We start from the raw sequence: 25,250 nt of genomic DNA on the forward strand, positions 1-25,250 counted from the left end.
GGTTTCCTCGGTGTGTATGCCCAGAAGTGGGATTGCTGGGTCATAAGGGAGTTCTATTTGCAATTTTTTAAGGAATCTCCACACTGTTCTCCATAGTGGCTGTACTAGTTTGCATTCCCACCAACAGTGTAGGAGGGTTCCCTTTTCTCCACACCCTCTCCAGCATTTATTGCTTGCAGATTTTTGGATCGCAGCCATTCTGACTGGTGTGAAGTGGTACCTCATTGTGGTTTTGATTTGCATTTCTCTAATACTGAGTGATGTTGAGCATCTTTTCATGTGTTTGTTAGCCATCCGTATGTCTTCTTTGGAGAAATGTCTATTTAGTTCTTTGGCCCATTTTTTGATTGGGTCGTTTTTCTGGAGTTGAGCTGCATAAGTTGCTTGTATATTTTTGAGATTAGTTGTTTGTCAGTTGCTTCATTTGCTATTATTTTCTCCCATTCAGAAGGCTGTCTTTTCACCTTGCTTATATTTTCCTTTGTTGTGCAGAAGCTTTTAATTTTAATTAGATCCCATTTGTTTATTTTTGCTTTTATTTCCAGAATTCTGGGAGGTGGATCATAGAGGATCCTGCTGTGATTTATTTCTGAGAGTGTTTTGCCTATATTCTCCTCTAGGAGTTTTATAGTTTCTGATCTTACATTTAGATCTTTAATCCATTTTGAGTTTATTACAACCCCTGGCTCACAGGGCAAGCCCGGGATGAGTCAGCATGTTACTGCATACCTTGGAAAAGGGCTGGCTGTCCTGGCTGTAGAGTGGCCTGTGTGGGTTCTGGGCTTTCCCCCACATTGTAGACAAAGGCCCCAAAGCAGCTCAGCCTCTAGGGCTCTCCAGTGTCTCCAGCGTGGAAAGCTGAGGGAGGTGAAGGAGCAGGGTTTTGTTTTTGTTTTTAATAGTAGATGTTCAACCTGCATCTTAACGCACTTCATCTCTTCGGCCCTCCGAGGGAGCAGGTGGGCCCGACTGAGAACACGCTCCTGAGCTCGTAAGTAACCACTCGAGAAGTGACACTTCTCAGATCACCTGCTTTTCCTCTGGGAATCAGTCACCTCCTTTTCTCACAACAGAAAGAGTATCTTGGAGATCCACCAGAGCAGGAACCCAAACAGTCCTCAGGACAGTTTCAGGCCAACAGAGGGAGGGACCTCATCCCTCAAGACAAAGCAGTGAAGTAAGGGCAAGATTAAGCCTCTGGAGAAACAGCTTACCTTTGCCAAGGCTCCAATTCCCAACTCGATACTTGTGTCATTTTTAAGTGAGGCCACCCCTTGGGCGAGACGGAGCTCTAGACGGCACTTGAGGGTCTGTGTTTCAATGTCTGGGGGCTTCTGATGCATACCTGCTCCCACAGGTGGCTTGGGACTGTGTCCACCCAGGTTTGAGACAGAGGGTTGGGATTTTATTGATAGAATATACGCTTACTGAATCACTTAATGAGAAACGCTATTTTCCTTTAAACATGTGATTCTAAACAGACTGCTGAGGCCTTAATTATCATCTTCACAAAGCATGTTTTTTGCCACTAAAAAATGGGAAATCACCTTCAACATTTTTCTATAAACACAAGCTTGTTTACTTTCACCCAAAAGCGATGTCCTATTTTCTGATGTTAATTTAGGAAGTTGTTTAAATTTTCATAACCTTCAGAAGTTTCAGGACAAGTTTTTCTTCCACAGAGAAATAAACAAGCTTTTTTTTAATACCACCTGCTGATGGGCTGCTGGATTAGAACCCACTTTCCTCTATTGAGACTGCACTTCTGAGGATGGTTTATACTGGGGAAAAGTGTGTTGTGTTAGCCACTCAGTCATGTCCAACTCTTTGCAACCTCAGGGACTATGAGCCCACCAGGATCTTCTGTCCATGAAAGTGGATTGCCATTCCCTTCTCCAGGAGATCTTCCCAACCCAGGGATTGAACCTGAGTCTCCTGCATTGCAGGTGGATTCTTTACCATCTGAGCCACAAGGGAAGCCCAAAGATGCGTCTTGTCAGAAGCAAGATTGCCACTTCCAATCTCATAGCTAATCTTCTGAGCCAGGAAGCTCTCTGACGTTGACTGAATTGCTCTAATTCTGTAGCCAGGTCTACCACTCAGATGTGTGCTGAGCTCCAGTCAAAACGACCTCAACCAGCATGATACTGGATGCTTGGGGCTGGTGCACTGGGATGACCCAGAGAGATGGTATGGGTCGGGGGGGGGAGGTGGGAGTGGGGTTCAGGATTGGGAACACGTGTATACCCGTGGCAGATTCATGTTGATGTATGGCAAAACCAATACAGTATTGTAAAGTAAAATAAAGTAAAATTAAAAAAAAAAGAACATCTTATTTTTCAGGGGCTGGATACAGCAGCTCCAAATGCTTCCCCAGGCAGCCATCTCTTTCTGTACAGCAACCTTTCAGATTCTTACTTGAAACTTGGGGTTTACAAAAATACAATTATTCCACTGGGTACTTGATTCAGACATTTTTTGGGAAGGATGACTTTCTGTGTCTTAGCCCACTGCCCTACCCAGAAGTACCTGACTGTCACCCAGCGGAACCCCCTCCCACAAAGCAAAGCAGTGTTGAAAGCCCCGCTGGGCAGAAGCTGTCAAGGGGCAAGGAGTCTCTGAAGGGAAATGAGCTTTCTGGAATTTTTTCTGATAGAGCAAAAGCCCGGGCGCTGCGGGGACCTGTCACAGTCCAAGAAGCCTGCTGCTCACACAGGGACAGGAGGTGCCCACTTACCTCCTGGTGGACTCATGCCAGATCTGTAACGTGCTGTGCTCATCCTCGGTGGAGTTTCTTTTCTTCCAGTTTTACTGAGATATAATTGACATATAGCCCCGTATATGTTTAAGGTATACAGTCCAATGATTTGACTTACATACATCATGAAATGATTACACAGTAAGTTTAATCAACACCCATTTCATGTAGATGCAAAATTAAAGAAACAGGAAAAAGTATTTCTGTGATAAGAACGTCTAGGATTTACTCTCTAAACAACCTTATATATAACATTCAGCACTGTTAATCATATTTACCATGTCCATTATGCCCCTAGCACTTACTTATCTTATAACTGAAACTTTGTAGCTTTTGAATGCCTTCCTCCAATTCCGCCTCCCCCCATCTGCTGCCTGTGGTAACCACAAATCTGACCTCTTTCTCCTGAAGTTTAAGTATAATTGAACTTCGCATTAGTTCCTGGTATACAATACAGCCATTCAATGTTTCTATACATTTCAAAATATCACCATGATAAGTCGTTACCATATGTCACTGTAAAAAAAATATTATGCAATTATTGACTATATTTCCCACTCTGTACATTTCATAGCTGTGACATTTCCTTTATAACTGGAAGTTCGTACCTCTTAATTTCCCTCTCTTATTTCTCCTTCCTCCAACCCTCCCCTCAAGCAACCACCTGTTTCCTCTATATCTGGGAATGTGTTTTATTAAGTTTGTTTTCATTTTTAGATTCCATACCTAAGTAAAATCATACAGTTTTTGTCATTCTCTGATTTTACTTACCATAATACTCTCTAGTTCCATCCCTGTTGGCACAATGGCAAGTTTCATCTTTTTATGACTAACACACTACTCAGTGTGTGTGCACATAGATATCACATCTTTCTTATTCATTCATCTATCGATGGGCACTTAGGTTGCTTCCAATTTGGGCTATTATAAATAATGCTGCAATAAAAATAGGGGTGCACATATCTTTTCTGATTAGTGTCTTTGCTTTCTTCAGATGAGTGCCCGGGAGTGGAATCACTAGATCATATCAGTTCTATTTTTAATTTTTTTGAGGAGCCCATATCCTGTTTTCCACAGAAGCTATACCAATGTGCATCCCCACCAACAAGGTTTCCCTTTTCCACATTTTCCCCAACACTTGTTATTTGTTGTCTTATATTTTATAATAACCACTCTAACAGATATTTCATTGTAGCTTTGATTCGCAGTTCTCTGGTGATGTTGAGCATCTTTTCAGATGCCTGTTGGCCATCTCTTTATTTTCTTTGGAAAAATGTCTATTCATAATCAGGTTTTTTTTTTCCTTTCATTGAATTGTAGACGTTTATCAGATATATTGTTTGCAAATGTCTTCTCCCATGCTATAAGTGGTCGTTTCATTTTGTGTATAGTTTCTCTCAATGTGCAAAAGCTTTTGAATTTCATGTAGTCTCATTAGTTTATTTTTTGTTTCCTTTGCCTGAGCAAAAAAAAAAAAAAAAAATATATATATATATATATATATATATATATATATATATATATATATATATAACTAAGAGCTATATGTCAAAGAGCACACTGCCTATGTTTTCTTCTAGAAGCTTTGTTGTTTCAGGCCTCGCTGACGCTTTTGCATGTAGCTGTCCATTTTTCCAACACTGTTTATGAGGCTATATCTTCCCCATTGTATATTCTTGCCTCCTTTGTCACAGATTGACAATACAAGTGTGAGTTCATTTGTGGGCTGTCTATTCTGTTCCATTGATCCATGTGTCTGTTTTTTACTGGTTCCATACTGTTGATGACTGTAGCTTTGCAGTATAGTTTGAAATCAGGGACTATGATGCCTCTAACTTTGTTCTTTCTCATGATCATTTTGGCTATTCAGTATCATTTGTGTTTCCATAAAATTTTAGGATTATTTGTTCTACTACTGGAAAACACACTATTGGTATTTTGATAGGGACTGCACTGAATCTGTAGATTGCCTGAGTATAACAGCATAGTTATTTTAATAGTATTCTTCCCATCCATAAGCATGGTATATCATTGTACACCCTTCCCTCCACCCTACACTTTCTCAATAAGTTTATTTTTAAATAGAAAAAGAAAAAAACCCTCAAGACTCCAAAGAAACTAAAACACAGGTATCTTTAAAAGAAAAGTATTTGCCTTTCTTTACCAGCAGTTTTGTAATTTCAACCCAGATTAAGAAATAGGCACAAAAATACATATAGTGATGACCAGCACAATTAGCAACATCTCACACTGCAAAGTACTATTCACTTTAATGCTTCTCAAAAGTCTTTAAGAAATATTTAACTTCTTGAATTAAAAACACCAATTGAGGCAGACAGAATGAATGGCAACAAGGAGAGAGGAAATGAACTACAGAAGAAAATCACTCTGATTCACTAAAACTACTAAACCAAATCCCAGTAAAAAGAGGCCTTCTTTACCTAGCTGTAACCAAGAAATTAGCTGCCTTAGTTTTCTCCCTCTGAGAATATTTTAATCCCTAAAATAAAATTAACATTAGATTTATTCAGTCACTTCTTTGCAAACGTGACCTTTTATTCTACAGCAGTAACTCTCAGCAGAACACCAGGGACTCCTAGAAGGGCATCAAAGTATTTGTTCATTAAATGCATGGAAAAAAAATTCATCTTTCTTTTCTTTGCCCATCACGATCCCCAGTGATACAGAAATTCCATGTTCATATTCCAGGCTGAGGCTTTGACAAACCACTAAACCACATGTGGAATATAATACATGTTATTTAGAATCATAAGGAAATAAACATTAATACCCTATGCATCTTTTTCAATAAAGTGATGAAATAAACTCAGTTGTCTGGAATACACAGACCTAACTCTTGCAGGTTCTAGGCTCTCTGGGGTACTCATGTATTATTTGACAAATGCCTGTTTGAAAGAGCTCCTTGTCTCCCATAGAGTAAAGAGGCAGAAGGTTGCAGGGGGTGGGACGGGGTGTCAAAATCACAAAGGCCAGTTGGGTGAATATATTATCTTAGCTCTTCAGACCACATGACCGCATCCTGTCTCTACAGGACACCTGCCCAGAATCAGGAACACAGGGTCACAGAGGTTCTGGAAGTGAGACACTGGTAGAATTGGTGACCTGACCATCTTTTGACACCACCCCCTTGAATACTGGGCTTCCCTGGTGGCTCAGACGGTAAAGAATCCGCTTGCAGTGTGGGAGACCTGGGTTTGATTCCTGGGTTGGGAGGATCCCATGGAAAAGGAAATGGCCACTCCACTATTCTTGCCTAGAGAATCCCATGGACAGAGGAGCCTGGTGGGCTACAGTTCACGGTGTCGCAAAGAGTTGGACATGACTGAGCAACAGCGATTGTTAAGTGTCCCCTGTTTCCGGAGATGGAGGTTCTTCAGAGGGAGCCATGCACCCTGTGAGGGGCTGAGGGTCTCTGTGGAGGGCTTCAGGCCCCTCAGAGTGGCTCTGTGTTGACAGCCCCTCACAGCACCTTCCCCTCTAGACGCCTGAGCTTCTGATGGCTGCGCTTGAGCACCAAGGACAGTCCTTCTATTCTGAACTTCTCCGCAGACAAAGCTTCAACTTTTCATTTTTCTTTTGGTGACTTGATAAATTCTTTGAGAAAATGAATTTTTACATTAGAGGCCAGTGAGTGAGTTGCAGAATTCACATTTTTTAAACACTACTCTAGTTTTTGCTTCAGCATCAAAAAGGAGCAAAAACAAAGCATGCGGGCAAGGTGATACATGGGAGGTTATTGCTAACTTGTACTGCCAGGAAGACCGTGCCTAATTAATCTGGAGTTACAAAGAGCACACATCAGCGTTTCTCACTCAGTTAACAAAAGGAAATCCAAAGGGCTTGGAGGCCATACGGAGTCAGGGTCCTTCTCATGAGCCTGAGAAGAGGTTTTGTGGATCCAGAAGAAGCCGAGCCTATCGAGCTATTAAAGGTTCTACGCAGGAGAATAAAGGTTTCCAGTTACGGCATTAAACTCTGTTTATTTAGTATTTGAAACAGGGTGTACATTTATGAATTATATAAACATTTATTAATAGTACATCTAAAATCCACAACCAGTAAACAATCTGTGCTTTCTTTTTTGGAGTTGACATCTGCATGTTTTGGTGTTGTGGAGGGACCCCGTCTGTGAACCTAACCAAACTGCCTCATGACCACGGTAACTGTGAAGTGATCTGCTCCTGCAAAGGGGCTGTCCCTGGCACAGAAAAGGTGTCACGCTTTTGGAACTACTAAGCCAGGTGTCAAGGAAAGAAGAGACACACAGTGGACACGATGAAGAAAGTACAGGAAGGGGACGTCGGGATCCGAGTCACAAGCCGGGCGGTGACACCGAGACATGCATGCCCCACCTTCAGAAGCTTCAGGCGTTAGAGTCTCCGCACCTCCCACCGGAGGGGCTCCCCCCGAGCAGGAGCTTGCACTCGGTGCAGACACGCTTCTGAGGGCACCATGGGGGTCACAGCTGCAGCTCCGAGGTGCCCACCAGGCCCAGGGCCCGCGCTTCTTCTGGAGTCAGGCCGCTCTTCAGGGTCCTGCGCACTGCCGGGGCCAGAGACGAAGGGGCGAGAAGAGAGGGCAGTGTTAGCAGCCAGGCCCCTTCCCCGAGGAGCCACAGCGCTCACGACCCCCAGCCCCACCCTACCCCTGCTGAAGAGCCCCGGCTGACTGGTTGTTTTCAGGGCAGGGAAAAAAATCTAGGGGCTGCCAGAGGCTGCCCTGGAGATGACCCAGGCACCACCCTGGAGAGTCAGGCAGAGAGGGGACCGCATAGGAGGAGTGAAGCGGGGAGAGGCCCGCCCTGATGAGTGTCTGAGAAAGGGTGTGAACTACAAAACGCAGGTGGCATGTTGAGAGTGCAGCCTTTCTCAGGACAAGGAGCAGATCAGAGCTGTTAAGGAATTCCAGAGTACAGGAAAACACACGTTCCAATGATGCAAATGAGGTGAGATGATCCCGCAAATCTGCAGAGACATACCTCTGCAGAGGCCCCCGAGCAAGGTGTTAACGTAACCCAGCACAGGAGGGGAGTCATCAGGATGAGCCCCCGACAAGTGCCGTGGTCTTGGTCTCAACTCCTCAAAGAGCCTCTAGAGAGAAGAACCACTGACTCCTTGTGGACTCGATGCCAAGGAGCAAACAGCCAAACCTCAGAGTGGACTTGGTGGATGTTCTCTGTGAGACACACACAGGGTTCAAGAAGGACCAGTGACCTCCCGCCCTGAGGTTTACAACTGGCGGTCAGAGGAACACTCATATTTAATTGACTGAGAATTGGCTTACGTTTGCCTGACATTATGGGTTTTCCACTATTTAGTGTGATCAGTTTCAATGTCAGAATAGAGGCTGGATAAGGCTGAAGGATGAGGCAGCTGGCCCTTCCAAGACTGGTCTTTTCATTTGAAAGCTTTCCTAATTACATTTTCCTGCATTGATAAATTGTATTTGGCCTACTCTGTATGAAAGTCATACAGAGTTTGGGATATCTCTTCTATTTTCAGAAGTGATGTGTCATACAGCTACCATCTACTCTAAATCATCAATCAGCTAGAGTCGCTGAGATCACCAGGGAAGGCCTTTGATCAGAATGCAGAGAAAGTAAAGCTCACCCTTATTGTTTCCCACTTTCCTTGCCAGATCTAATTCCCCACATTCCCTCCATGACAAGGGAGCCTATGTCCTCTGAGACCTCCACAGAGGCAAGGCCCCCATCTCGAGTGTCTGTAGACAACTCCTGTATCCATGCCTCCCTGGGCAAAAGCCCACTTAGCCCATGGACAAAGGGCCTGAAAGAGTCAGGTCTCTGGTAGAACAAACAGTGACTAATATCTACTAATGAACACTTTTTTCTCTCCCAGGAATGAGCACTTTGGAAAGGAAAAGGAAAGTGTTAGTCGCTAAGTTATGTCCAACTCTTTGCAACCCTGTGAACTGTAGCACACCAGGCTCCTCTGTCCATGGGATTCTCTAGGCAAGAATACTGGAGTGCGTAACCATTCCCTTCTCCAGGGGAACCTTCCCCACCCAGGGATCGAACCTGGGTCTCCTGAACTGCAAGCAGATTCTTTACCATCTGAGCCACCAAGGAAGTCTTACTTTGGACAGGGGCCAACACCTAATCCATCAGTCAGTCAACAGATACTTCATGGAGAACCTATTGTTGGCTCAGCTCTTTAACTCAAAGAATGGATACACTTAGGGTTTTTAATAGCAGCACAAAGTTTTGCAGTGAGGGTATCCTCAGATCAGGCCACTGCACACACTACTGCATTTCCAAGCCCAGCAGGGCCCCAGAGCCCCCGGCCACAGCTGCTCCTGCACCAGCTCACCCTCCCCCAAGCCCAGACATCCTGGGCTCCAGACTGAGCATCTAACTCATCCAGACAAAATGCTTGGCTCCGGAGCCTTGGCTGGGGGCAGATTGCATGTAACTGAGTAATGGAATTTGTTCTATGGGGCAGCAATAAAAATACTAGTTTGTAATACTCTTTATGTTCTTTAAACACTCCTTCAAGGGTTTGTTAAAGAAAGATAATTTTAGCGGCAGAAAACAAGATGAAGTATTTCTCATTCTTGACAAGGACGGCTGAGACCTCTTATCCAAGACAGAAGCTTCTGCCTGAAGAAGTCCGTGCTGCACTAGGAGGGCATCTCACGTTTCCTTGGCAACAGGAGGTGGCACGGCCTAGTGACCACTGCTCTGCACAGCTCTGCACCCTCGTGGATTACCTGCTTGGCCCAATGACCACACGAGCTGGTGGGCATTGAAAGATGCCTCTCTTAGATCTGTTCACATGTTAGCCCTATAACTAGAGTGCTCAGTTCATGTAAATATTTGAGTAAGGACCCTGGCACCTTATAGAACAGGCTATACTCTCCTAACAGATATGGGCCTCAGGCCAGCTGATCCAGGAGCAGGCCAGAGAACAGAACAAAGCTTAATGGTACTGTCCCAGCCTTGCTGCGCTCAGCCTCATGGTCTACTCCCACGTTTTGATGCTGTAGACCCCTGAGACCCCTCCGGCCCAGGCTTTTCTCTGCTGTGGCGAAAAGCCAGTGTAAGTAAAGGTCCCTCTGCTTGCCAGATGAGCCCCTGAAAGGAAGGGATGCAAAGAAAATTTGCCCCATTTATGGAATCCTAATTTCTGTAGGCCTTGCTGACAATTCAGATAAATTCTCCCAGAAATATATTAACCCTGAAGAGGACCTTAAGAATTCGAACACTTTGCTAAAAACTCAAAGTTAATTCACCTTACCAGTGGAAAGTAGATGTGTAATGCAGGTTTTGAAATCAGCTTGGTACCCCAATTCAAGTCCTACACGGAAAGGGCCCTTACAGTGTCTGTCTACCTGCTCATCAGTTAACTCATTCATTCAACAGCGGTTACAGGAGCCTCCACCTCGAGCCAAGTGTCATCTCAAGGAGGCCCAGAGCTGACAGGGACGTGGAGTGAGGGGAAGGGCACAGGGCAGTAGACCCTGCCGGCACAGGGGGTGACTCTCACGCAGCAAGTTTCCAGAAAGCAAAGAAGGGCTGGGGATGTATGAGAAGGAGGGGATCAGCAGAATATGGGACTCACACAGCAGAAACTAGCTTCCCATCAAACAGGGCATTCTCAAATAGCACGTCTCAAGTGCTGGCGAGCGAGGAAGAAGGTGGGGGGCTGGAGGGGCTGGCTTCCATCTGATAAGATAACATCTGGGCCCCTTTCCATTGCCCCCCCTCCTGCTCCCCGCCTGAACGCTCCGGCTGCCTCGGAGCTCCCCGGCTTGTCACATGCGATTGCCTCCCATCCCCGCAGCTGCTTAACAAAGAACAGACCGTGGAAATGTTTATCCTTGTCTGCCCCTCAGCCCTTCCATAGACGGCCTGGGTCACTCTGCTGGCACCAGCAGCCACTTGACGCCCCAGGCACTTGTCACAGCTCCCAGAACGCCAGCCCTGGGATCCGACCCGGGGCACCTCTACTGTCAGCATGCAGCACAGGGGGGTCTGGGGCTCATGGAAAAATCCTGAGTTTGTTTTCTCTTTTCTTCCCCCTCCACCCTTGAGTTGAAAAAAACTTTTGTTTAATCCTCCAAAGTGCTCCCAGGTGACTCTGTTAAGTTGAATCTGAGAAGAATGATGGTGGTTGCCGTTTCCTGAGCACTACCACGGATTATTTCATCCCGATTTTGTGGAAACCCTATGAGATGAGGCCAGGGAACGAGCAACCGTGGCATGGAGAGACAGAGACCCTGGCCCCACGGAGGGTGGGAGAGAAGGATTCGGACCAAGACGTTCGAACCAGAGCCCACCCTGGACAGCTGGGCCCTGACAAGCCTGGCAGCCCACGCGCCGACAATTTTTCATTCTGATGGCAGATGGACTGAGCTTTACTCCCATGTGACAGAAAGCCACATGTGCGCTCTTTGGATCACTGACAGATTTTTCTTTTTCATTTTTTGTCATATAATGCCAAGCGATCTGGAAATAAGTCGTTGTTGCTGTTTGTAATCCTTAAGATCCTAAAGACTGTTCTGATGAGTATCCTGAGAATAGCATGTGCAGGACGACAGGGACTCACATCAGAGCCTGAAGATGTCCCACGTGTTTTCGTTTTGGCTTTGGGAAGTAACTGGCCCAGCTGCTATCAGAGCTGTTCGTTTATGCAGCCCTTGTTCCTGGAGGGACCTGTCTGCTGAGGGAGAAAAATTATGGGTCCAGTCCTGCCCCTTTGGACTTAAATACCAGGAGCTGTGTGTCATTCTTAGTAATTCAATGCTAGACATTCTGTGGGATTTTTGTGGGTTTGGGTGTTTTATTTTTTTTGGTCAATGTTTAACCTTTTAGGTTAATTTCCTTACTTTTGCCCTCCATCTTTTTTTTCACATAACATCCTGTCCATTAAAAGCAAGGTTCCCCAAATTGACAGCTTTCTACAAAATAACTGGCCGGTACTTTCCGAAAGTGTCAAGGTCATGAATGTCTGCCACAGAGCAGAGGAGATTGAGAAGACACGATGACAGCCCAACATGGGGCTCGAAGCAGGGTGACGGACCAGAAAAGGGCGTGCATTGGTGGGACACCGGCGAAATCTGAGTCAAGACTGCAGCTGAGTTAACAGTCAACTCTGACACATCCTCCTACAGCGCGCAGGGTGTTAACACCGAGGGGAGCTGGGCGAAGGACAGAAGGCAACTCTCGGAGCTTACTTTTGAAACTTTTTTGCTAAGTCTTAAAATTCTTTCAAAATAAAAAGCTAAAAAAAAAAAAAAACTTCAAATGACAACAGCAAGGGGCTAAGGTTCCCAAAGCTGGTTGATTTAAACTGGACTTTGCAGGCTCAGCCTGGGCCACCAAGAACCAGTGTCTCTGGGAGAGACCCCCAAAGTGCATCCTGACCTCCTGGGAGATTCAGATGCCTGACTTGGGAACAAGAAGGCAGAGGAATAGGCAGACATGTAGTACCTCTCTCTCCAGGGATACATCAGGAATACACCTTCAGACACAGAGATGCATGGAGAACGGCAGCTAAGAGTGGACAGGGGTACCTGACCAGTGTAAAAGAATATACAGAACCACGCACAACTCGGTAGGACAAAGGAACTAGGAGGAAAAAACAGGAGTGTTGCTAGGACTGGACCTACCCTCGGATGGTGGGGGAACTGAAGCAGGGGTCCGATCCCCGCATCAGGGCAATTGTCTGAGTCAGGAGAAATATTTAAGGCTGAGAGTGAAACAGCTGACCTGTGGCAGCCTAAATGGAATGAGAATCAGACAGTCCTTGCCACAGCCGTACCTATCCCGGACAGGAACACTGGTCTCCTGGAAGGTGCAGATCCCTGACTTAAGTCATTACCATCTGACTGCGATGCAGCAAAGCTGCTCAGGAAGGCGATGGCCTTTGTGGTGACAGGCCTGACCCAGAACTAAGTTCACTCACGCCGAGACGGCTCTTGGCAACATTTACGGTTGTTGTTTAGTCACTAAGTTGTGTCCAACTCTTTGCAACCCGAAGGACTGTAGCCCACCAGGCTACCCTGTCCAAGCAAAATTACTAGAGTGGGTTGCCATTTCCTTCTCCAGGGGATCTTCCCAGATCAGGGATCGAACCCTTGCCTCCTACAATGGCAGGTAGATTCTCTACCACTCAGCCACTGTTGGGAGGCCCCACATTTATGGCATCAGGCACTTTCTACAACCTCTGGTCTGGCCACAGTCGTGGCTGTGCAGTCCCTACCCCACTTCCCACCTACATCTGTAGCTGTGTTCACATCCAGCGCTCCTCCACCATCTCTTCGGTTGCTAGCTAGGCACTGAGCAGAGAGCAATCAGTGAAAATGCAAAAGCAGACTGCCTTTCATGAGTCACCCAGTGGGGAGGACAGGGGGAGAGAGGGCGGAGTCTGGCCAGGGAGAGAAGAAATGAAACAGTTCCTCCATGGCTTTCTGGGCTCAGAGTTCTCAGCATTGTTGCAAGTCCTGGGCAGGACAGAAATGCCTTCCCACTTTTCAGATGAAGCCCAGCTCCTTAGTGTGTGTCCGAGATGTCACGACAGTACTAGACACACACTGTGCTGACAACCCAGGCTTCTGTGCACAGGGGCAAGCCACTGCGCCAGAGTCCCGGAGGTAAAAAGAGACGGCAAGATGGGTCTGGTCCACGAACTACAGCGGATCAAGTGAGGTGGACAGTGGTGCTCAGGGAGGGAGGTGGGTGATGGTAGCAAAGTGATACTGAGGTGGGCGTGTCTTCTGTGAACAAGCTCCTGGGTGACTTCTGCACACAGCCCTTACACTTCTACAGGCAGCTTCGTATTCCTACTGGGACCCTTGGGCACCAGTGTGAAGGGAAGAGGGATGGTGAGACCCCATCACAGGTGGCTCACTTAACCCTCACAACCGTCCTGGGAGGCTGGCATCACTGCCGTTACTTGCTGCAAGAAGACAGGCTGAGTGAAGCCAAGCCATTTAAATGGGAGCCAGTCCCCTCTGTGTTATGACTGTGCAGATTCTCAAGCATGGAGACGGATTCCATCTGAACTTGGCAGCAAAGACGATGAACCACTGTCACCTCCTGTCAGTAAGGTGCTTGGCACTCTCCGAAGCCCCCTTCCGAGAACCCTCTGCTGTGTTCCCAGAATAGCTCTCTGACACAGGAAAGACAAAATCTCATATTCCTCTCTTCCACGGATCCTCTCTTCTCTTGAACCTCCACTCTGGGCAAAAGGGTGCCTGCCATTCAGACAGATATGATGAGGGACACAGAGGCCAGCCTCCCTTTTCCACACAGTTCGCAGTTTGGGAGAGCCATTCAGTGCAGGGAAACACATCCAAGCTCTTCCTGCTTTGCCTCTCTAACTCCAAGACTTGAGCTTTCCATTACATCAAAGTCCCAGCAACTCAAGAGCAAGGGGCTGCTTCCACCCTCATGGGCTTGGGTGCAGGGCCTGTACACCCTGTTTTGGACCTGCCTCCAGGGCTCAGGTGATTTGGGGTCTGTTCTGAAAGCACTGTCTCACTCCCTAGTCCCCACACTCTACCTAGCCTCCCAGCTTACCCCTGGCAAACTCCCCCAGAGCCCCTTTCCTGTGTCCATCCAGCCCTGCCTCCCAGACCCTCCCAGTGAAGACCGGGCTACAGATACCTTCCTCACTTCCCCATCTTCCTTTTCCAGTGCAAAGGGCTGGACACCCACCATAGGCTTAAAGTGGGCCCCAGTGAGTCAGTGAGTGGCTGTCAGCTCCGTTCTCTCTGGCCACTCTACTCCTGCAGCCGGGAGTGGGCGCTGATGGGGTGGCACTTCTCCCCATAGGCCCATCCCTTACAAATCGGCTCTCTAAAATGCACTGACTCACCACCAGGTTTAGGAGACTCTGGGCTCCCTCTCGGACTTATCCTATTTATCTTTTTGTCCTCGGCCTGTGTACATGGGTGGGCGCCCTTAGCTGTCTTCAAAGGGGCAATCAGTCCAGCTTTAATGAGCTGGAAGTATATTTAGGCTCAGAGTAAACAGTAATGATGTTGAGAAGACAAAAGTTTGATTGAGAAACTCTGGTCCTTTTACTAACATCTTATTCTACTATAGTCTAAGAGCATTCATTTTAAAGTCTCTGGCTCTTTCCATTGTTAGCCCTATAAACGAACATAAAATTTGTAAGTAGGGAAGAACTATGTAATAACATGCAGGGAAATTTTTCTTAATGGGATTAGTGGGAAAATTTCTGGACTTTTTCAAATACCACTTTGAAAATTACAGTTAACCTGAGTACTGATCAGATCCAGCACTCAATCTATTTTGTGAGGTATGGCTACCATTTTCCCTAAAACAGGGTCAATACTTTTTCAGATTTGTTCAGCCTCCTTCTCCATGTAATTCTGCAACATATAGCATGGGAACGTCCCTCAGTATGTCATAAAATAAGATCTTTGTTATAGTGAATCAACATGAACATGTCACATGCCCTTCAAGAGGAATGCTGAAGCTTTGTAAGAGGTGGAATGAACAGTCCAGTCATGAAATCAAGTCAGATTTCAGTGCTCCTTTCCCAGCAGCCCCTAGAACCAGAATTCTGGCCCCTCACACTGAAACACCGTTCTTATAAAGATGACCTAGCTTATATTCCTAAGACATTGTTGGATTGATGTAGGTCATGTCAAAGTGATTGCATTTTTACAGAAACATAGCCCTGAGTCCAAAACTCCATGTTCACATCACAGGTGGGGCCCAGACTCCTCCTTGGAGAAAAACAGCAGGAGAGGGGGCATCCAGCCTCTCTCAGTGGCATAAGACCTGGGCTCCTCTGAGAAAGAGTAAAAGGCAAACCACGAGTCCCTAGTGCCCCTCTGCTCTGTGACAGGCCAGGCTAACAGCAACATGCAGACGGCCAGCAGGGCAGACACCCTCTTCTGAAGATGGATCCCAGAGAAAAGAACACAAGCGCCCTTTTCCTCCCCAGACCCCGAGCCTGTCCCGCAGAATCACAGTGGGAAGGAGACCTCAGATGCCCATCAGCTTTAAGGTTTTCTAGGGAAGACCGACATTCGGGAGGCCTAAGAGAACAAACAGCCCGGAGACAAAGCGTGTGCGTGCGCTCAGTTGTGCCTCTTTGCAACCCCATGGCCTGCAGCCCGCCAGGCACCTCTGTCCATGGTATTTTCCAGGCAAGAATACTGGAGTGGGTCGCCATTTCCTGCCCGGACACAGTATGGGGTTGGTCAAAAAGTTCATTCAGACTTTTCCTTAAGATGTAATGAAAAAACCCAAATTAACTTTTTGGCCAGAAGGATATGATATGATGAAAAGAAAACCAAAATAAGAAAACAAAAGGCATGGAGAATGTTCTCCTCGGTCACCTCCACCAGCTGATTCGAGAGCCTTGGCTGGATTCTGGGGGAGCATATGAGGTGCATTTGTGTTGACAGTTTACAGGCTAGACATCAACTGGACAATTCAAAACATTTTACTTATTGAGACCCTGATGGTACCAGCTGGGAAAACAGCAGAAGAGAGCCTGGGAACCTGGGAATCCATTACAGTGCCCTGGGCTTGTCCCAACTGGCCGCATATTTCAGGCTTTAAGCAGGACTCTTGGCAGGGGTAAGCCTGGCCACCAGCATCAAACATGAAAGCAGAAGTTTAAGTATCCACGAGGAGTCTCGAGTGACTTGCAGGTCATAAATTTCTAGGTTACGGGCTGGATTCAGTTTGGTCTCCTGCAACAGCTGGACTGTTATTGTCTTTAGCTAAATGAGTTATAGCCCAAATATGTTGGTTATTCATTTATCCACTTGCCTCATCGCCACCATTAAACAATCAAATCTGATGCAGCGTTGTTCCAGGGTGAGGCCCCAACCAGAACTTCATGTCGATTTTGCAAGTTGGTTTTTTCTCGTTCCTTTAACTTCTTGTGAAAAGCTGGAGTTTACATCCCTTTATAACAGAAATCAGAGTAACTTCCCCATCTCAAATTTCTGTGGATGGTGCCATCACTAATAAATGAAACTGGTTACAGATAAACACTTACATACATGCAGAGCTGTATTTGTTGTAGCAACTGCATCACGGGACAAAATATGTTTGGCTAAATAAAAAGAATATAGGACTGTTTTGCATAAGATTGGAATGGAAACAATACCACAGGAAATTATTTTATGTCAACCACAAAAACAGGCAAAATATCTCTGGCCAGACTGAAGAGGAAAATTAATTATGACTGTGTTATTGTTCCCACTGACATTATGTGTCTCTCTAAGAATCTGGCTGGAAGGCAGGGCCAACACTCTTTGCCAACACAGACATACAACCTATAGGAGGAGGACACGGCCAGGGCCTCCAGGGACTGGCCAGGCCCCTGTCTCAGGCAGTCTCCTTCTCTGAGATCCCCGGCCCAACCCTGCCCATCTTCTGGGGGGGCAATCCCTGGCCTGGCATACTTTCTCTAGTCCGACTCCACCCAACTTGCTTCCGCTAGCTCTTCCCAATGGAGACTTTGCACTGAGGTTGTCTACTAGTGTGTGGTGTCTTCCATTTGGTTACTGGTTTAGTTAAGTAATTAAGAGAATGATAATAAAGGACAGGGCTTCCTTGGTGGCTCAGACGGTAAAGAATCTGCCTGCAATGCAGAAGACCGGGGTTCAATCCCTGGGTTGGGAAGATCCCCTGGAGAAGGGAATGGCAACCCACTCTAGCATTCTGGCCTGGAGAACTCCATGGAGAGAGGAGCCTGGGGTCAATAAAGGACAAATACTGAAGATAATCTACTTAAGACTCCAACAGCCTTTCATAAATTTCATTAAAAAAAAAAACTATTTAAGAAAAAGATTTCCAATTATGAAAACAGCAAGAGAAAAATATGCAAATGATGTAGACAAGCCATACGTAATAGAAGAGATGCAAACCACAAGAAGCTAGACCTTCCCAGTGTGCAGAGAGGAAGTGAGTTAAAGTATGAAGAATGCTATTTCACACTCTTCAGAAAAAGGCATGTGCTGGCCTGGCCTGTAGCACGCAGTGTAGCTAGAGTAAGGGTGAGCTTCTGGAGAAGAGTCTTCCCCCCAAGATGTGCACCTCTGGGGACCGTGCAATTCCAGTCTTGGCCTCGTACCCCAGTGCCACCTCCACCTTACTATATGCTCGGGTCCCCCAGAGATCTTGTTAAATGCAGGTTCTGAATCAGCTGCCCTGGAGAGGTCCCTGTGAACATGTGTTTCTAACCACCCTCCAAGAGATGCTCATGTTGTCTGAGGAACAACATTAAGTCACAAGCCCCTAGTCAAGTTTTCACATGGGAGCACCAGAAGGATGGCAAAGCAGTGCCAGGAAATGTTGGAAAACATAAAGGCAGCGATGTTGGAGCCCATAAACATATTCTTACAGATGTAAAAAGTCCCCCTGAATGATAGGTTTCTATTTTAAAAATGGAGAGAGTGTGGCAGAGGCCGCACAAAGTGGAGCGAGAGTCCCTCTAGTGACACCAATCACCCGGGGGCAGGGGAGGATTCCACTGCACAAGCTCTCTGGTGGTTGGCTTGAGTCCAGCCCAGACACCGGAGATTTTTAAAACTCTGCAGGAAGTTCTCCTGTGCACCCAGGGCTGAGAACCACAACTCAAAAAGGTACTCGAAGCGTGTACCAGCAGGATGGATCTCTTCTAGGAGTGTGGCAAAACCAGCCTCCTATCTCACTGAGAACCACAACCCTCAACCCCCAAGTTCTGTAATTTGCAAGGCTCTGCTTCTCCCTGCAAGTGGTGTTGAGTGGAACCTACTTTTCTGGAGAAAATGTCCACTGGAATCGAAAGGCAATGATATAAAAGGGGCAGGTTCTGAGAGTCTGTGGCAATTCGGTTTAGTATTCTTTACCCTGGAAACACGCGTGCCAACGGGGCAAACAGAACCAGGGCATCCGCAGTATTCAGCCAAAACGCAGCCACCCCCCCCGTGAGTGCAGGGTGGCACTGCACGGGGGGCTCTGAGTTTGAGTCCTCACTGAACTCTTGACTCTTGAGAGGCACTCTCTTTTCACTCTGGGAGCCAAGGAAAGGAGAGGCAACGAGGCATCCTATTAACGTAACATCAGAAATCCCTGTCCTAGTCAGCATTCCTGGAGGCTGAGCTGGTGGAGACTCAAGCCATGTCTCGAATGACCAGCAGCAGGCCAAGGCTTGGGGCGGTGAGCTCTCTTCTGAAACAGAGGAGGGCCATGGCCATGTCAAAGGATTCAGAGAACCTGCTTCTCGAAGTGAGCCGTCCCTGTGAGACTCAGCCTGGTGCCCCCGGAGGTGGCTCCACACCTGTCATTCAGTGGGTAGGAACAGGTAACAGGGAGCAGGAAATAGCCTCTAGTTGGTAGGAAATTTTTAAAAAGCCTGAACAACCTAGGCTAACGTGAACGATCTTAAGTATCCTAATGACCGTAAAATCACCTGCCACCTCTGGGCTCACTTTCAGCATGTTCACAGGCAACAGTGAACCACTGGGGAATAGTCTCCAGCCCAGAAAGTGGTCCCTGATGCTGGGCGAGGGGCATAATCATGGCCTCAGCAAAGCACTCAGGGCAGCACTTGGCAACTGGCCCACTGTATCCATCCTTGCACACCAGAGACATTGAAATGTCCCCTTTCAGACCTTCCTGGGGACAACGTGTGAACCAGGGGAGGTCTGACCAGACGTGGCAAATGCGGTGGACAGGCGGCTGCGGCACGCCTCGTTCCCCCGTGGCCAGGGCTGACGGTCCAGCGCAAAATCCTCTTGTCGAGGACCACAGGTGGGCCCTCCAGGCACCACGGGCAATTCACTAAATCCCACCTCTGAGTCCCCGCCTGCCCGGGTCATAGAGAGCCAGGAGGCTGCTCCCAGGAGGCCGAGTCCCGCACCCTAACTCCGAGGCACTCACGAGACTTCCGGTTGGCGCGGGAGCGCTTCCTCTCCCGCGGTACCACTCGCTGACTGGGCACTTGGGTGGCCGACTTGACGATGCGGTCCATGATCTCATCAGCGGCATCATCCGTGACATTAGGCGAGTCATCCATGCCCATAGTCCAGGAACTAGTGGATCCTGAAGAATCAAACAACCAGAGAGCACGAGGTACTCAGGGAGAAGGAGAACACAGCGAAGCCCGTCAGCAACAGAGCCCAGCGGAGCCCAGAGCCAGGGCGGAGCCTGGCGGAGCCAGGGAGCTCACCCGTCCCCACTGCAGGGGCACTGCAGTGACCTGGGACCGCCACCTTCCGGGCTCTGGCCTCCCAGAAACCCACACCTGGGGCACGTTATGTCACACTCCTCTGTCACACAGCTGAGTCCCCATCTCTCACTGTTCTGGGTATGTCTCCACCTGCCACGTCCTGTGGTCGTGGGGGTGGCGGGAGGGTAGACTCCCCATGCGACATGGTGCCCTGCACAGCACACACACCCAGTGATGCGCGCCAGAAATGTCCCGAGAGGTTTGTTACGTTTCAGCTGTCTGTCTCTGGTTCTGTGTGCCTAATGTATGTCAACTAACCCTAACTTCTCATTCAGTTAAATAAAAGTCAATGGATTTTGTAACATATGGTTCATCTTTGGATTACCTAGCCTTTAAAAATCATAACAGGATTGCCCTCTTCCATTAGGAAAGCGGAGGTAACACACATTGTCTACTTTTAAAAATTTTATTTGGGTGCACCAGGCCTTAGTTGCAGCATGAGAGATCTAGTTTTCTGACTAGGGATTGAACCCAGGCCCCCTGCATTGGGAGTGCAGAGTCCTAACCAACTTCTTTAACTGCCAAGGAAATCCCCAAACAACATTTTCTTTGGTACATTTATCTGCTTCCTGGCCAGATTAAAAAAAAAAAGTGTTTACAGCTATATGTTAAGACAGTCCAAGTCTGACATGAAAGCGCCTGCCTCTAGACCAGCAAGAAGAAAGTACCACAAAAACATGGGTTCTCAAATCATATTAAACACTTAGAAATGAATGCTATTTTGATTCATTAAAAATGAACTTTGTGACTGATCAACTTCTTTGTGAAATCTCTTCTCTAAGATGGGAAATATGCTTCTGTAAGAAAAAAGATGTAAAATGTGCTCAAAACTGTGAATTTTCTCTGCCTACACTTCTGTTCGTAATAAACATATGACTTTAAGAGCCTGCAAGTGAGTGTTCTCAGACTCTGTGTTTGTGGAACACAGGTACCCTGAACTTGACCAAGGTCCAGCTAAAGCTGAAGAATAGTCAGCTTTTCTCAAACTACAGGAAAAAAAATGTTAGTAAACATTTATCTTAAATTTTGAGTTCTATACTAATTTTTCAAAACTTTTGGTGTTTGGATATTAATGGAAATTGTAGGGAATAGTTGATCACAGCTCAGGAGACTGTACATTTACAGACTGCAAATATGTAATATACTAGAGTCATAATTTAATATACTATAATTTAGTCATAATTTCTGCTAGTAAAATTCATATGACTAAATTAAATACACAAGTAATTCGTACTTTGCAAATGAGAACCAGGATTCCAGTGTTTGACCACTTGCACGTATTTGAGAACTGAGCCCATAGGACAATGATGTTTTCTGTGAACAAGGCTTTTGTTGTGGTCATTTTAAAAAATTGCTTTGTTTTACGAGTAAGAGCATACTTACAACATTGGGATATAGAAAATCAGGACATTTTTACTTTTTCTGCTTATACCTAATGGCAACTGATCTACTTGTCTCCATCAGAAGGTTAGTGTTTTCAGCATCATAAAACCCTCGAAAAATATGTTCTTCTCAGAAATGAATTTTTGAAATTGCTGAATTTTTCTGCATTCTCAGGCTGGTCTAGGTATTCTAATCGAAGGCAAGAGGCCTCAAGGCAGCAGACTGGGCTCGGCAGAACCTCTGAACCACAAGCCCTCCTCACAACAGAGCCATCAACAGAACAACCGCATTTTACCCAGCAATTTCCTGTTTTCTCTTTTCTCTATTGATTTAAAATTCGGTGCCCCATTTTGAAATGCCAAGCTACCCTTTCCAAAACACACAAAGCTCAGGCAACTGTCTTTGCTCATAATACAATGTAACTGGCTCCTGAAATGAGCCAGAAATGAAGGCATCATCTGATCTTTCCACTGAGAATTACCTATATGTCCATCTTACACATTCTTGGGGAACTGCTTGCACTGTGACATGTCAGGAGATGCCCACAAGGAATACGTGGCCATCTGTCCAGGACCGTCACACTCAGTTTTGTGATGCTATCACTCTCTCATGACCTCAGTCTTGGTTCTGCTTCCTTGTCCCCTCTCCTCTTGGTTACTTTCCTCACTGCCCGATTACCACGGAAGCCCGTTCTCCTTGGTTGTGTCTTGCTTCCCTTTCTGGGACTTGTGCACACACATACAGCCACAGGAGAACACCGCCCGTACCTTAGACTCTAAGGGGGATCCCTAGGGTCTCCCAGGTGCCAGCCAGACATTGATATATACTGAGACGTCTGTGTAACTTATTATATATAATATATGCAAATAGAGAGAGAGATGGTGGAGCAGATAAAACACTACAGACCATGATAGTACCATGTCATTTTATTTGGACTTCATTTTTTAAAAAATATGCAAATTATAGTTTGAAAGAAAACACTGCAACTAATTTTTCCCTTAAAAATCTAACAAAGAAATAGTCTAAATGAAAATAATTATATCCAAATAGATATTATTTACTGTAATAAACATCCACCGTCATTTCTAAAAGAGTTTCCCTGGGTATAGATTTATAACAGGTTAGAAACTTCTTTTTTTCTTTGGCAGTTTTAAAGGTGCCATTCCACTTTCTTCTGACTTTCATAGTTTCAGCTAACAGTGAGTTATCATTCTTACTGTTGCTCCTCAGAGAGTACACTCTTCTCTCTGGCTGTTTTAAAGATGTTATCTTTATCTTTGGGTCTTAGCAGTTTGTCTGTGTATGCCTAGGTAGGGTTTTCTTAGTATTTCCTCTCCTTGGATTTGTTGTTTTTCCTCTTTAAATATCTGTCTTTGCTTTGTGGCAAGCTGACTTCTCCTGTTGCACAGCATGAGCTCTAAAGCACGGGGCGCAGTAGTTGTGGCACACAGGCTCCCCCAATTGTGGTGCAAGGGCTGTTCCGAGGCAGGTGGGATCTCAGTTCTTCGACCATCTAACCCATGCCCCCTGCATTGGAAGGTGGATCCTTAACCACTGGACCACCAGGAAGCCCCTCCTTGGACCTGCCACCTCTCTAAAATATGTGGATTGCTGTCTATCATGAGCCTTTGGAAAATTCTCACCCATTATTTCTTCAATTATTACTTCTTACAACTTTTTCTTTCTGATACTCCAGTTACACGTATGTTAGACCATTTGACTGTGTCCCACTTATCTCTTCTGGTAAAGGATCTGCCTGCAATGCAGGAGATCTGGGTTAGATCTCTGGGTCAGGAAGATTCCCTAAAGAAGGGAATGGCTACCCACTCCAGTATTCTGACCTGGAGAATTCCATGGACAGGGGAGCCTAGCAGGCTACAGTCCACGGGGTTGCAAAGAGTCAGACACGACTGAGCGATTCTCACTTCATCCCACTTCACCGATCTCTTAAATTTCATTCCATTCATTCTTTCTCACCATGCTTCAGTTTGTTTGCTTTCTGCTAACCTATTTTGTTTGAACTCACCAACCTCTTTTGCGGGTACCACTCTGCTGTTAAACCCATCATATCAGTTAATCATATCAGATTTCTTCTTTTTGGTTCTAGGATTTCCAGTTGATTCTTTCAAATAAATTTCAAACTTTTGATCAATCTGTCTCTATTTTCCTTTTTTTTTTTTTTTAACAACTACAAATGGCTAAATTTGGCTGCAGATTTCAGCATCTGGATCACCTGTGGATCTGCGGCTCTAGTCTCCTTTTCTTCCTCTTGGTCACATTTTCATGTTTCCTGGCTCTTAATTTTGACTATGTACTGTGCTTTGTGTAGGAAAGAGTGCAGAGTCTGAAGTCAGTGTCATTTCCTCCTAGTCTTTACCCTTTCCGTTAAGCAGACACAGTGAAGGACTGAGCAGTTCTTGTGTTCGTCGCTCAGTCACGTCTGACTCTTTTTGTGACCCCATGGACTGTAGCCCACCAGCCTCCTTTTGTCCATAGCATTTCCCAGGCAAGAATACTAGAGTGGGTTGCTATTTTCTTCTCCAGGGGATCTTCCCGACCCAGGGATCAAACCCGTGTCTCTTGCATTGGCAGGTGGGTTCTTTACCACTGAGCCACCGGGAGGACTGAGCAGGATTGGGGCCAAATAGCAGTTTTCGTTGAGAATCAGTCCATCTCTGTTTTTAACTATCTGTATGCATTTGTTGAAGGTGCTTACTCTAAATTGTCTTTGTTTCCTCAGAACTTCAAGACTGCAGGAACATTTCTACAGCCTTTCTGACACAGCTTCCCACTCCCCAGCCTGCCCCAGTACTTAGCAAATGTCCCATAAAGAAAATTGTCTGCATTTGAAGCTTCTCTAGCTCCATCCTCTTATGCCAGCTCACATGACTACTGAAAGTCCTGCTGGATTCTCTTCACTATTAAAGATACTCTGCTCACAGCAAATCTAACTCTCAGCCTAGGCCCAGACAAGGTGAATGCTCTCAGAGAGGTGCCCTCAGCTCACCTAGAATTCTAGTTTGTCTAGTTCTCTCTCCTTTCACAGTTCTCTGATGTATTCTGAAGGAACGTTTTCGTTATTTTATTAACGTTTCTGGTTTACAGTAGCAGGGGTGGTGACTTGCTACTCCCTGTGACATGCCACCTGGAAGAAGTCTCTGCAAGTGCAGAGAGACTGAACCACTTTCCTTTCTAATCCTTTTTATCAGTTAGTGAAAATGAACCCATATTGCACAAAGCCAGCAATATCTTTTTCTTTTTGTCCGTTCCACTATGGAAGGGTTTTCTCTTTTCAAATTAGCACAACCCATTATGTTCCATTGCAAGGAGATCAAACGGGTCAATCCTAAAGGAAATCAACCCTGAATATTCATTGGAAGGACTGATGCTGAAGCTGAAGTTCCAATACTTTGGCCACCTGATGCAAAGAGCTGACTCATTACCAAAGTCCCTGATGCTGGGAAAGACTGAAGGCAGAAGGAGAAGGGACTACAGAAGACAAGATGGTTGGATGGCATCACTGACTCCATGAACATGAGTTGAGCAAACTCCTGGAGATGGTGAAGGACAGGGAAGCCTGGAGTGCCACAGTCCACAGGGTGGCTAAGAGTTGGACATGACTTGGAGACTGAACAACAACAAATTATGTTCTATTAGAAAGAGACCTGGGTTTGGTCCCTGGGTTGGGAAGATACTCTGGAGGAGGGCATGGCAACGTACTCCAGGATTCTTGCCTGGAGACTCCCCATGGACAGGGGAACCTGGCAGGCTACAGCCCACGGGGTCGCAAAGAGGCAGACACGACTAAGTGGCCAAGCACATAGCACAGCGATACTGGCCTCCATCTCCCAGGGCGGCTT

General features: G+C 46.3%; 1 protein-coding gene across 22 annotated transcripts in view; it reads right to left on the reverse strand.

Annotated features, from left to right (window-relative positions):
• Positions 1-6,739: 6,739 nt before the first annotated feature.
• Positions 6,740-25,250, reverse strand: part of FHOD3 (formin homology 2 domain containing 3) — a 530,360-nt gene continuing 511,849 nt past the window's right edge. For all 22 annotated transcript variants that reach the window (XM_069568681.1, XM_069568674.1, XM_069568673.1 and 19 more), the window contains 2 exons: positions 19,659-19,820; positions 6,740-7,321 (listed from right to left, as the gene is read on the reverse strand). In XM_069568681.1, the coding sequence (XP_069424782.1) occupies positions 7,239-7,321; positions 19,659-19,820 (245 nt within the window). In that variant the 3' untranslated portion in view covers positions 6,740-7,238. The remainder of the gene's footprint in view (positions 7,322-19,658; positions 19,821-25,250) is intronic.

The sequence above is a fragment of the Ovis canadensis genome, chromosome 23 (assembly GCF_042477335.2).
Source record: "Ovis canadensis isolate MfBH-ARS-UI-01 breed Bighorn chromosome 23, ARS-UI_OviCan_v2, whole genome shotgun sequence".
NCBI classification, from domain to species: Eukaryota; Metazoa; Chordata; class Mammalia; order Artiodactyla; family Bovidae; genus Ovis; species Ovis canadensis.